Here is a 12,758-nt window from a genome sequence, read left to right as displayed (position 1 = left end):
TCACAGGGCAATACCAAGTCTTTGTGACATTTCTACTTCATAAAATATCTAATACATATCCACTTTTTTCCATTCCTGTAGGCATTAACCACCTCATCACCTCAAACCTAGACTTTTGCAACAGTCTTCTGATTGGTCTCCTTGCCTCAAGTCTCTTCCTGTCCTTCCATCCTCCCCTCAGCTGCTAAAGTGATTTTCCTAATGTTCAGATCTGGTAATATCAATCCCCCTCTTTCCACTCAATAAACTCTGGGGGCTCCCTCTTACCTCCAGAATCAAATGTAAAATTCTTTGATGGATCTTTAAAGTCCTCCATATGCTAGTCCCTTTCCTAAACTTTCTTGTCCTCTAATAGCTGACTCTCTTCCATGTCCTTTACAAATCCAATGACATCCAGCCTCCTTGCTGTTACCTACATAACGTACTCCATCTCCTGACTCCTTGGTTTTTCACTCACTGACTGTTCCTCAGGCCTGGAATTCTCTCCCTCCTCACCTTTGCCTGTTGGCTTTCCTGGCTCCCTCTGCAATATTTCAAATCCCACCTTTTATGAGGCCTTTTCTTAACCCCACTCTCACCAACTGCTAGTTCCTTCACTCTGAGATGATCTCCCATTTATAATGTACATATCTTGCATGTACTATAGTTATTTACATGTTGTCTCTCCATTAGAATATGAGTCCCCTGAGGGTAAGAACCACATTTTTGCCTTTCGTTGTATCCCTACTTCTTTGTATGGTACCTGATTGTATATACCCCATAAGTATTTAATCAATGCTTATTGACTGGCACATTCTCTGCAGGGATATCCCTGGTTAATTAATCCAGGTGTATTTGATTACTGTTCTCAAAGCCAGAATTAGAAAATTGGGAATGAGATGGAGGAGGGTGCACATACAATGACATGAAGATGACCAGGAAGTTTCATGGTGAGTCTAGGTTCTAGAAAAGACAAAGTGGGTGCTTACCAATCAGATTCCCAAGGTCCTTGGAAAGGAGTTTTAAGTTAGAGACAGGAGGGACAGGAGCCTGGAATACAGGAGCATGGCAGTTTAAACATGATCTGCAGTAGTGTGGTAGGTGTAGATCATTGGCAAGTGGATAAACTGAATGTCTACCATATAAGATACATTAGGCATTTGATGCCAATGACATAATCTCTAATTGTTGTTCTCCATCTCCCTGTTTTCCCCACATCCACATATGTACTTTGGGACTGCTAGAGCATGTCCTCATGGATGTTTTTATTTGGTGAGAGAATATAAAAAGAGGAAGGTAAGGTAAACCAATTAAAAACAAGCATGCTAACATTGTGCAATGATTAACTATGATAGACATAGCTCTTCTTGGTAACATAATGATCCAAAACAATTCTGAAAGACTCTTGATGGAAAATGCTGCCCACATCCAAAGAAAGAAATGATGAAGTTTAAATACAGATTGAAGCATACTATTTTTCATATTTTTCCTCTTGTTCTGTTTCTTCTTTCACAATATGAATGATATGGAAATATGTTTAACATGATTACACCTATATAACCTATATCAGATTGCTTGCAGTATTAGAGGGGGAAGAATACTAAACAAGGGAGAAAAATTTAGAACTCAAAAATCTTATTAAAATGTCAATGTTGAAAACTATCTTTACATGTAATTGGAAAAAATAAAATATTATATACATTTTTAAAATTTAAACTACATTATTAAATACTGATAATTAAAGTTATTTGCTTTTGAGTGTAGAGAAGCTATTCCAAATGAAAGAACTCTATAATCATGCAAGAAAAAAGTATCCTATAAATTCTGAAAGAGTATTGATTCTGTTTCAACTGGACCTGTGCGTGCTTCACTCATTTAGGAAGCTCCTTGTAAAGGACTTCCTTCAGTAATGTAAACTGGCACTTTCTCTGCAGCTTCTAATCTTACACATTTGCTCAAGGCATATGAGGTTAAATGACTTACCCAGGTAAACACAAGCAGTATAGGACAGAGAGGAGACTTGAACTTTCTGCCTCTATATTCATTTTGCTGTGCTATCTTTCACAGCAAAGACACTAGCAGTTATGAATCAGTGACATTAAATAATAAATCATCGGGCAGCTAGGTGGCTCAGTGAATAGAGCACTGACGCTGGAGTCAGGAGGACCTGAATTCAAATCCGACCTCAGACACTTAACACAAAAACTAGCCGTGTGACTTTGAGCAAGTCACTTAACCGCAATTGCCCTCCACAAAAAAGGCAAAAAATAATAATAAATCATTTAAAACTTTGTATACAATTCTGGGGAAAAAAAGGCATACTTCTTCAATGGATTTGTGATCTTATCTATGTGAATACTGCCTAAATAATAATAATAACTATTATTATTATCATAGCTAAAATTTATATAGTGCTTACTATGTGCCAGGAACAATTATTATTAAATAAAATGTTTTGATCCTCAAAACAACCCTGGGAGGTAGGTGCTATTATTATATACATTTTTCAGATGAGGAAACAGAGGCAAACAGTTAACTGACTTACCCAAAGTTACACAACTAGTAAGTGTCTGAGGCTGTATTTGACTCAGATCTTCCTGGCTTTAGGCCCAGAAATCTATCCACTATATCCACTAGCTACCTCATGGGGAAATTACTCTTTTTTCATGAAATTATAAAAAATTTCTGGGGCTCCAGAACCCATTTCTATCCTATCAGGCTTTTATTTCACTATTGCGACTTCTAAAATCCACTATCTTTTGCTCTTTTTCACCTTATAATATTTTCCACTCCAGTCATTTGTAGGATTCAGGTAATTGGGACTGTAGTTACATATGCATCAGATTTTTGTTTTCATGCAGAATCATCTAAGATAGTCAACATAGAAGGTCAATCTGAATGGCTAGAAGAAAGAATGCTAATAAAGACAACATGCGCTGATTGTCTTTGGATGTTCACTGTTCTCATTTGTCTTTTGAAAGTCTATCACTTGGGGTGGCTAGGTGGTGCAGTGAATAGAGCATAGTCCTGGAGTCAGGAGGACCTGAGTTCAAATCTGGCCTCAGATACTTAACACAAAAACTAGCCATGTGACCTTGGGCAAGTCATTTAACCCCAACTGACCTCTAAAAAAAAAGTCTATCACTTGAACTAGATTATCTTTTTTTTTTTTAGAGGACAATTGGGGCTAAGTGACTTGCCCAAGGTCAAGCCGCTAGTTTTTGTGTTAAGTATCTGAGGCCAGATTTGAACTCAGGTTCTCCTGACTCCAGGACTGGTGCTCTATTCACTGCATCACCTCGCTGCCCTGCTAGATTACTTTCTTATAGTCAATCACCTTACATAAATAAGTTAACTCTTACAGAAGTGAAAACCACTTACTTCAATATCTTCTGTCATAATGACTAATGTGGAAATATGTTTAGCATTATTGCACCTATATAACCTATATCAGATTGCTTACAGTATTATACTGTAAATCTCAGAGCATTCCTCTTTGAGTTGTCATCATCAGTTTGTTTTTAAGAAAATTCAGAATTTTTTAAAGTCCTAAAAATATTTTAACCATAATTTTTTATATAAATTCATTGGGTGGACCACCTATTCTGTTCTCATGGGAAGACATATTTGAAAGTCAGAAAACAGGAAGGCTTAAAGATAAATTGTAAATTGATTTTCTGGAGGGAATGTCCACATGGATGAGATTACAAATCCATTGGAGAATGAGAGTTTGCAGCATTGAAATATTTCTTTGCACTAAAGGACTCCATTGATTCTATCCAACAAGTTGGTGGATTCCTTTGTTTGGGAGGCATGAAAGGTGAACAAATGATAACCTGTACTGATCCCATCCATGAATGCAAATTGTCATCTCCTTACATATTTGTTCTTTGAGTAGGGGCTGAACATAGAAAATGAATTAAATTTTATCTAGGAATAAAGGGGGTGAAGGGAGACAGGGTAATTCAGGAGGCTTGCCAAACTGGGCTTCTCTGTGTAATGGTGGCCTTGGGGAACACCAGCTTTATTATCACTTGGAATAGAGAGGAAGTTCATAATGCATTCAGAGCACCACCTCTCTTGGATTTGGGCTTCTCCCTCACTCAGCCTGGCTCTCTGCAGAAGAAGCATACCCAATGAAATTATAAAATGAAGCCTGATACAACAGCATGCCTTGCAGCCACTGATGTTTGGGGTCCCCAAAAATGTTTCCGTGGAGGCACAAAGGAGCCTGCAGGAGGAAGGGCTAAAGAAAGACTTTTGCTGCAACAATGAAAAGAAAATAATTAAAGATAAACTTTGCAGGAGAGGTTTAAGGTAAGGTTATGTTGTATTTCTCCCAGCAAGTCAGCACAGTGACTCAGGGATAAAAATGACTTTATAGGGGGCGGCTAGGTGGCGCAGTGAGTAAAGCGCTGGCCCTGGAGTCGGGAGGACCCGAGTTCGGTTCCAGCCTGAGACACTTAACACCCACACAAAAATACTAGCCGTGTAACCTTGGGCAAGTTACTTAACCCCCAAATTGCCCTCCAAAAAGGCAAAAAAAAATGACTTTATAACCAACTCATTAAATCATTCTAGAAGAATTTGGCTCTTAAAAGGGATCTATTTTGTGGAAGCAGAAAATTCATTCAGTAGCAATACAGTGACATAATATTTCAATAAGTGATCCTGTACTTGTAACTGGTCAAGGATATGCTTGCTTGTGGGAAGTAGGCGTAGAGGTAGGAGTGGGGATAAGGGAAGAAGAGCATAAAGATATTTGGTTACTCTTCTATTGGTATTGTCCCTTCCTGAGTTTTGTCATCTTGATATTACTTCAAAACAATTTTAGGGTTTGTTCTTCTCGGTGACAGGTTGGGAGACCTAGGAGATTTGGGGGACTATGAATTTCATTCTATCTGCTTGACGGATTTTAATTAAATAACTAGAGATGAGTGTGGTGTGATATTGAGAATGAAAGACAGAATTTCACTGCAGCATATAGAAATATTTTATTTCAAATCAAATAACTTAGTTTTATTCATTTAAAGTATAGAATTAAAGTCAGCTTGGCATACATACTAGAAATATTTCAGAGGAGAGCACCAAAGACTGCAAATGAAGGCAATGTAATTGAGATGTTTTAACAAATGTTCTCATTATCAAATTAATGCTATTTGATGATTGATAATTATTCATAAATTTCCTAATAAGAAAGTGTAATAGTGAGCAAAGATCACTGGAGTAGAATATTTTTGAGAAACTTCATGAAACTTCTTCAAATTTTCTATGCATATTAGTCCATCTCCAGGGGTTGGCATGCTGTACACATGGTGGGGCCATGGCCCTTAGTCTATGCAAAATTCACAGCAACACAGATTGTTAGAGCCAAAAGGCGCTAGAAAAAATCTAATGCAATCTTTTCTTTAGACAACAGAGGAAATTCTGACCCAAGGAAAGCTAAGCAACTTACCCAAAGTCATACAGCTAGTTAGTGACAAAGACAAGTAAATTCACAATTTGGTCAGTGCAAAACAGCATAGACTGGATTCCAACAAGCTCTGTTCTTTTCTGTTTTGCCCCCAAGGGACCAAGGAATGCCTTGTCTCAGAAATAATAGTTCTCAGAAATAACCTGTTCCCTTTGTGATTCCATACTTCTGTATCCTTCCTGATCTGCTACACCTCCTTCACACACACACACACACACACACACATACACACACACACACACACAGACATACTTTTGTCCCTGCTCTTTCACTACTTCTCCAAAAAAAAAAATCTTCCAATTAATTCAAACCATAATCCGACCATGACACACACCTTTGTTTGTTTTTCCTAGTAACAAAAATACATAGGAATTTCTTGGAAGGGATAGGGGGTTAGGATGGACAATTAGACAAGAAACCTATTGTTTGAATACTGTATTATTTTAATTCAATTCAATTTAGTGGGGGGGGGGTTACCTTGTAGTTGCTTCCTTCCTTCAACAATCATTTATTAAGTACCTACTGTATTCAAAGCATTGTACTAGGGGTAGGGCAAAGGAAAAGGGAGAAAATGGTATACAAAATGGAGATAAAATGTGACCATGTCTTTGTAGAGCTTACAATCTAATAGAGTGATATAGTCTGCAAAGAAGAGATAACTACAATGCAACATAATACAAAATGATTACTAGTTCATCGAGGGTTTCATCAAGGGGAATCAAGGAGAACTTCCTGTAGATTCAAGGTGACCCAGTGAGGGAAGGTGAGGATTTTAGTTGACCTTTAAAAGATGGATAAGAATTCAACATGTGGAAGAGGAAAGTACTTCCCAGAGTCACACAGCTAATAAGTATCTGAGGCCACATCCTCCTGACTCCAGGCCTGGTGTTCTATCCACTGTGCCAAGTAGCTTCCATTTCTAAGTACTCTACAATATCTATTTTATCACCTAACTGACTTAGAGAAAACAAAGTGAGTAAATTAAGGGAAAAGAAAAATATATGTAGGGGACAACAAATAGCCTAGTTTGGTTGGGTAGGATAGGTGGAAAAGAATATTACAAAATAAGACTGGACAGAATAGAGTGCCAGTCCTGGAGTTAGAAAGACTCATCTTCCTGAGTTCAAATCTGACCTTAGGCACTTATTAGCTATATGACCCTGGACAAGTCACTTAACTATTTGCTTGAGCTCTTCACCTGTAAAATGTGCTAGAGAAGGAAATAGCAAACTACTCCAGTATCTCTGCCAAGAAAACCCCAAAATGGGATTCCAAAGAAAGACAACTGAACAAGAAGATATTGGATGCCAGATTTTGAAAGGCCCTGCATGCCAAGCTAGGCAGCCAGGAAGAATTATTTTGTTTTTACAGAAATTGTGTGTGTGTGTGTTGAACATAGAAATCATATTTATGATTCTCAGTTCACCAAATCCATATATGAATCCCTCACATTGTCTAATCATATCCCCTCTGGAAAAAAATGATAAAACCTTAGTTCTTAGATATGCTGTGCTCTGCCACTTTGTCCTCATAATTAGATTTCAGCATTATGTGTAACCTATTCTAATAATAATGCCTGAAACCCATGCTAGTCTTCTCTGTCTGCTGTCCAGCAGCTGTGGTTCTGAAAATGAGAGAGTTGCATTATAGAATGGGATTGAAGAGACCAGCTTCATTCCCACTATTCTTTCTGTTGTTCCTCACTCTACCCTGAATTTCTATTCCATTCCTGTTTCCCACTGCTCCATTGATTTCCCCCCAGCAATATGTCAGTGGGACACAGCAGCAACACAGCCAGAAGAGTGTGCAGGAGTGACAACAAAGCAGTTAGTGTTACAAATGTGATTGTGGTGGGTTGTCTAAGGAAGCAGTCCTTGCATACAGATCATCTCCTCTTCACACAGCTAAGCAATAAATCACACCACCAGGCAATTAACTGCAATATGAGGAAAAGAAAGCCTGGTCCTTCTCCACAAAGTTGCAACTAGCCTTTTTCTATTTAACAAACGAGAGATAAGAAGGTAGGCAAAGTCAGAGGGACACAGATGTGGAGAAAGATAGGAACAGAGATAGTCAGAGAGAGAGAGAGAGAGAGAGAGAGAGAGAGAGAGAGAGAGAGAGAGAGAGAGAGAGAGAGAGAGAGAGAGTGAAAGGGAATGAATTGCAAAAAGTGATGTAATAATAATAGCAATTATAATAGATGATTAGTTATTTGGGGACAATTAAACCATTGCTTCATTCAGTTACTAACTGCCAATGTGTTCCTTTTGCTACCAAAACACTCCTTTTAGCCCGAAATCTTCCCCAATAGTTTTCTCTCTATAATGTTTCCTCTCCATAATGTTTATGCCAAGTATATACTATGCACTGCTACTGCTCATTAAGTGAGTTGGCACAATGTGGGGATGTACACCAGGGTATGATTTTTAGCATGCTGCTTTTACATAGAGAGCCATAAAGGATTTTTCAAAATGATATTGACCCTTATAAGATATTAGTTTCCCAAATAGCTGAGATAATTTCAGAAATCTTTCTTCCCTTCCCCCACCACCCCATTGTGAAAAATTACCCAAACTAATACTGAAGAAATGGAGACATTTTAAAACAGAAAAGAAAATTGGAAACACAGAAGGGGAGAAGGAGAAATCAATTTTATTAACAGAGAAAAGGTACAAAAAAAGAGATTGAGCTGATGGTTTTAAAACTGTTCCCTACTCAACAGAGCATTATTGTAGTATACAACTGCATAGTGAAGCAGGTAGTACCTCCAAATGTGAACTGCATGGGAAGTTTTAAACCAGGTTGTCTGGTACACTTGGGATGCACATTGATTGTAGCTGTCACTGTAGATTCAAAGTTTGTTTTGTGGCTTTCTGATCTGTCCCGCCCTGGGATTGCCAATGGATCACAACATCTCATCTCCAAAGAAAATTGTTGGAGCCTTTAGAGCCCTGGTTCTCTGTATTTCATAAATGTTTGTTTTTCCTCTTTTACAGAAACTGCAAAGAATCGATCCTCCTCACTGTCATTCAACCTTACCCTGTGAGTATGCCATGAGTAAATAGATACCCACCCCCACATCTTTTAGGCTTCCATTTTCTTGGCATTTTCAGAGCTATCTTTAATCAAAATATTGTCAAAATGTGGCAACATGGGGAGAATGATTTCTTATTTGTTTTTATTTCAATATGCACATCGAAATTCAAAAGTGTAGGAAAGTCTCAGCACAAAAACCCTTCCAAGGATGTGGATTAACAACTCATCTGTAACATAGTCTTAGAGAGCTGCTGAGAACATTTACCCATGGTCACACAACTATTATTGGCCAAAGACAAGCCTTGAATCTAGGTCCCGCTCCAAGGTCAAATCTCCATCAGGTATGCCAAGCTTCTTCTCCACATGCCTTCTGTCTGTTAGTTAGAAGAGTTATAGAGATTATCTTTCAATATACATCATATTTGGAGATATGTAGCTTTCATGAGTAGGGGGAAGCTAGATGGTACAATGGATAGAGCAACAGATCTGGAGTTTAAATCTGGCCTCAGATTCTTACTAGCCCTGTGACTTTGGGTGAGTCACTTAACCCTGTTTGCTTCAGTTTTGGAATACGTAAAATAAGTTGGAGAAGGAAATGGCAAATCACTCCAGTATCTTTACCGAGAAAACTCCAAATGGGGTCACAAAGAATCAAACATGACTGAAATGACTGAACGACAACAATAAGTATATGCCAAATTAATATGAGGGAAATAAATACAAGGCAAATTCCTACAAGGTAATTAGGGAGGGAAAGTACTAGCATTGAGGAAAAAAGGAAAGCTTCATGTAGAGAATAGTGTTTGGACTGGATCTTTAAGGAAGAGAGGGATTCTACAAAGCAGAGGTGGGAGGGAATGCATTCTGGGCATGAGGCCGACCAGCGGAAAGACAGAGGAATAGGAGGTGAGCAATGTGTGAACAATAGCTTGATCGGTTTGGCTAGATTATACAGTATAGGAAGGAGGAGTAATGTATGCACAGATAGAAAAAAAAGCTGGAAAGTTAGATTGAGAACAGATTTAAATAAATGCATACATACTTAAATACCTTAATAAATAAGTAAAGGAAGAAAAGAAAGAAAAGAAAGGAAAGAGGGAGGGAGAAAGAAAAGAGCCAGGGAGAGAGGAAGGAAGGAAGGAAGGAAGGAAGGAAGGAAGGAAGGAAGGAAGGAAGGAAGGAAGGAAATTGTTAAAGGCCTTTAAAAGCCAAACCAAGGAATTTATAGTTTATCCTAGAGGCAATAGAGAACTACTATAATTTATTGAGTAGTTACATGGTCAAAGCTATGCTTCAGTTGGGGCAGCTAGGTGGTGCAGTGAATAGAGTCAGGAGGACCTGAGTTCAAATCCAGCCTCAGACACTTAACACAAAAAAAACTAGCCATGTGACTTTGGGCAAGTCACTTAACCTCAAATTGCCTTACCTCCTCCCTCCAAAAAGAAAAAGAAACTATGCTTAAGGAAAATTACTTTGACAGCTATATGGAGAATGGACTAGAATGGAGAGAGACCTGAGGCAGAGAAACCAGTTAGGAAGCCACTGAAATAATAATAATAGTTAACACTTATATGGCACTTACTATGTTTAAGGCTCTGTATTAAGTGCTTTACATTTATTCTCTCATTTTATCTTCATTACAATTATGGGAGAGAGGTGATATTATTATCTCCATTTTACAGATGAGGAAACTGACAGACAGCAGTTAAATGGCATGCCTAGGGTTATACAGTTAGTAAGTGTCTGAAGTTGGATTGTAACTCAGATCTTTCTTTTTTTTTAAGCAATCGGGGTTAAGTAACTTGCTCAAGGTTACACAGCCAGTTATTTCTGGGTGTGGTGCTGAGTATCTGAGCCCGGATTTGATCCAGGTCATCCCAACACTGGAGCCGGTGTTCTTACTCGCTGAGCCACCTGGCTGCCCCTAAGCAATTGGGGTTAAGTAACTTGCTCAAAGTTACACGGCCAGGTGTTTCTGGGTGGGTGCTAAGTGTCTGAGCCCGGGATTCGATCTCCAGGTCTTCTCAACACTGGAACTGGTGCTCTTACTCACTGTGCTACCTGGCCGCCCCAACTCAGATCTTTCTTAATCCTGGTCTATCATGCCATCCATTGTACCATCTAGCTGACTCATCAGGCTAGGTAAGAGGTAATGAAGGCCTGGACTAAGGTGGTAAGGTACGTGGAAAGGAGTATGATGTGAGATATGTTGTATAGATTAAAATGGCAAGATTTGACAATTGCTTGGATATGTGGGCTAAGGGAGAGTGGTCAGTCAGAATTCCTAAGCTTTAAGGTACCAATGATACTAGAGAGAAGGCACTTCCAGTTACTGAGGTACTGGTACCCATGCTCTACATGAATGATATCCTCTCAGTGTCCCCACTATCTTAAACTCAGGTCTGCTCTAGTGTTCATTGTGGCTTGGAAGGCCCAAACATCAGTTACTTCCTGATCCTAATTCCTAGACAGAACTCACTACCTCTATACTAGTGTTCAGCATGTCAGTGATGAAAGATGATGCAACTGCCCCCACACTGATGTGCACCCATTGCAGAATCCTGGAGGAAAGGGCTTCTGGTCAACCTGATTTTCCTCCATCCTAGAGAGGACAAATTCCCAACTCCTACTCCCCTATCCACGAGTTGCTATCTTCTGAGACAAAAGTCTCTTCTCCCTGCTCTCTCTACCCATAATTTTATCCCTATCTATTTCAATTCTATTCTTCCATAGTCTATGTCCTTCTCTGCCTTTTAATTCTGTGGTGTCCTCTGAAACCTCTGCTCTAGTGTTAACAAACTTCCCTTTAGCCTAATCTCTTACCTTCACACTCCATCTATTCTTGTGTTCACAGAAACCTGGTCACCTCTACCAATGAACTGCATCTTTGACTACTCTCTCAAGTCTGGATGCTCCATCTCTCATGCCCACCTAAACACTGAATCAGGGACAAGAGTAAACATATTCCTTCCTTCCTCACTGTCACTTCCAGACCATCCCTTTGTTATCATTACTCAGTGTCTTCTCATAATTTGAAGTTTCCTCCATCTCTCTATCAATTCTTCTATTTTACCTGTTTGGGACACTTGTCATGGTTATTCACCTGCCACCAAGTCACTAATTGCCTGGGTCATACTCTTCCTCTAAGCCACAGTCTCTGCCCTTAAATACTTGCTGATATCTCCTCAAACATTGGCTTCCCAATTCTTCATCCTCCTTACCTTTCAAACATCTTCACTCTGTCTTAGCCACATACAGAGTTGGTTAGTTATACTTCACAACTCAGTCTTACACTTGGAACTGAACAACCACTGTGATTCTGAATACTAAAATTCCTCTCATTCATAACTTCCTAATCTTATACCTTTCCCTCTTTTTCTCTTAAGCCTATTCATCATCATCACTGTGACCTTCAGTCTTTTAATCCCTCTCTGATCTCCCAATCTATTACCTCCTCTTTGTCTTTACTCCCCTCAAATTCTTGAACCTGTGGTTAACCAGTTTAAGCAAAGATTATCCTCTATCCTTGAATACTTTTTCACCTCTCCTCTCATGCTTGATCAAAACAGAACCCAGTATAACTCCCACCATCCTTTCTAGGCTTTCTTTCTTTACTTGACTACATGCAGGCAGGCTCATGGTGTATGAGTCAGTCTGTGTGTGTATGTATGAGACAGAGACAGAGAAACAGAGACAGACAGAGAGACAGAGACAGTGAGACAGGGACAGAGAGACAGAAATAGAGAGATAAAGAAAGATGGGGAGACAGAAATAAGGAGGAAGAGAGAAAAAGAGAAAGAGAGAGGGAGGTAGTCCACTCTTCTAGCTTGGCTCAGGACAACACTAACCCTCAGATGAACATAAATGCAGTTGAATGTGAAGTCAGGGAGAGATGGATAGAACAATCAATCATGTGTAAAAGTATAAGACTGATCAAGTGAAAATTTTTGTTTCTGAGAATACCTTTGAGGGACAGCAATGGGGGCTATTCTACCCTGGGGACTGGCATGTATAAATGGGAGAATGATGGAATGAAGGACTGGAGGAAGGGAAAACCCCATCTTTAATTCCCTGCATCTGGATTTTACTACATTCCTTCCTCCTGAGGGGCAACTGAATCCTTCTGTCCTGAAGGACAGAAAAGAGCTACTCCTGGTAGTAGTACTTGGAACAGACAAGGTGCTGGTGATCCAGAAACTGAAGATATATCATCCTATGGGGGAAAGAGCACTGGACTTGAAAACAGAGAACCTAATTATCATTTCTGAGA

General features: G+C 39.2%; 1 protein-coding gene across 1 annotated transcript in view; it reads left to right on the top strand.

Moving 5' to 3' along the window:
* The window catches only part of FRMPD4 (FERM and PDZ domain containing 4), a 302,625-nt gene that overhangs the window by 219,572 nt on the left and 70,295 nt on the right, over window positions 1–12,758 (top strand). Inside the window, exon 4 of the mRNA XM_069062992.1 lies at window positions 8,449–8,494. Within this exon, the coding sequence (XP_068919093.1) occupies window positions 8,449–8,494 (46 nt within the window). The remainder of the gene's footprint in view (window positions 1–8,448; window positions 8,495–12,758) is intronic.

Source organism: Petaurus breviceps, unplaced genomic scaffold, assembly GCF_028583685.1.
Source record: "Petaurus breviceps papuanus isolate PSGF00001 unplaced genomic scaffold, PetGlider_PUasm1.0 90515, whole genome shotgun sequence".
Classification (NCBI taxonomy): domain Eukaryota; kingdom Metazoa; phylum Chordata; class Mammalia; order Diprotodontia; family Petauridae; genus Petaurus; species Petaurus breviceps.
This window is presented reverse-complemented; position numbering and strand designations above follow the sequence as displayed.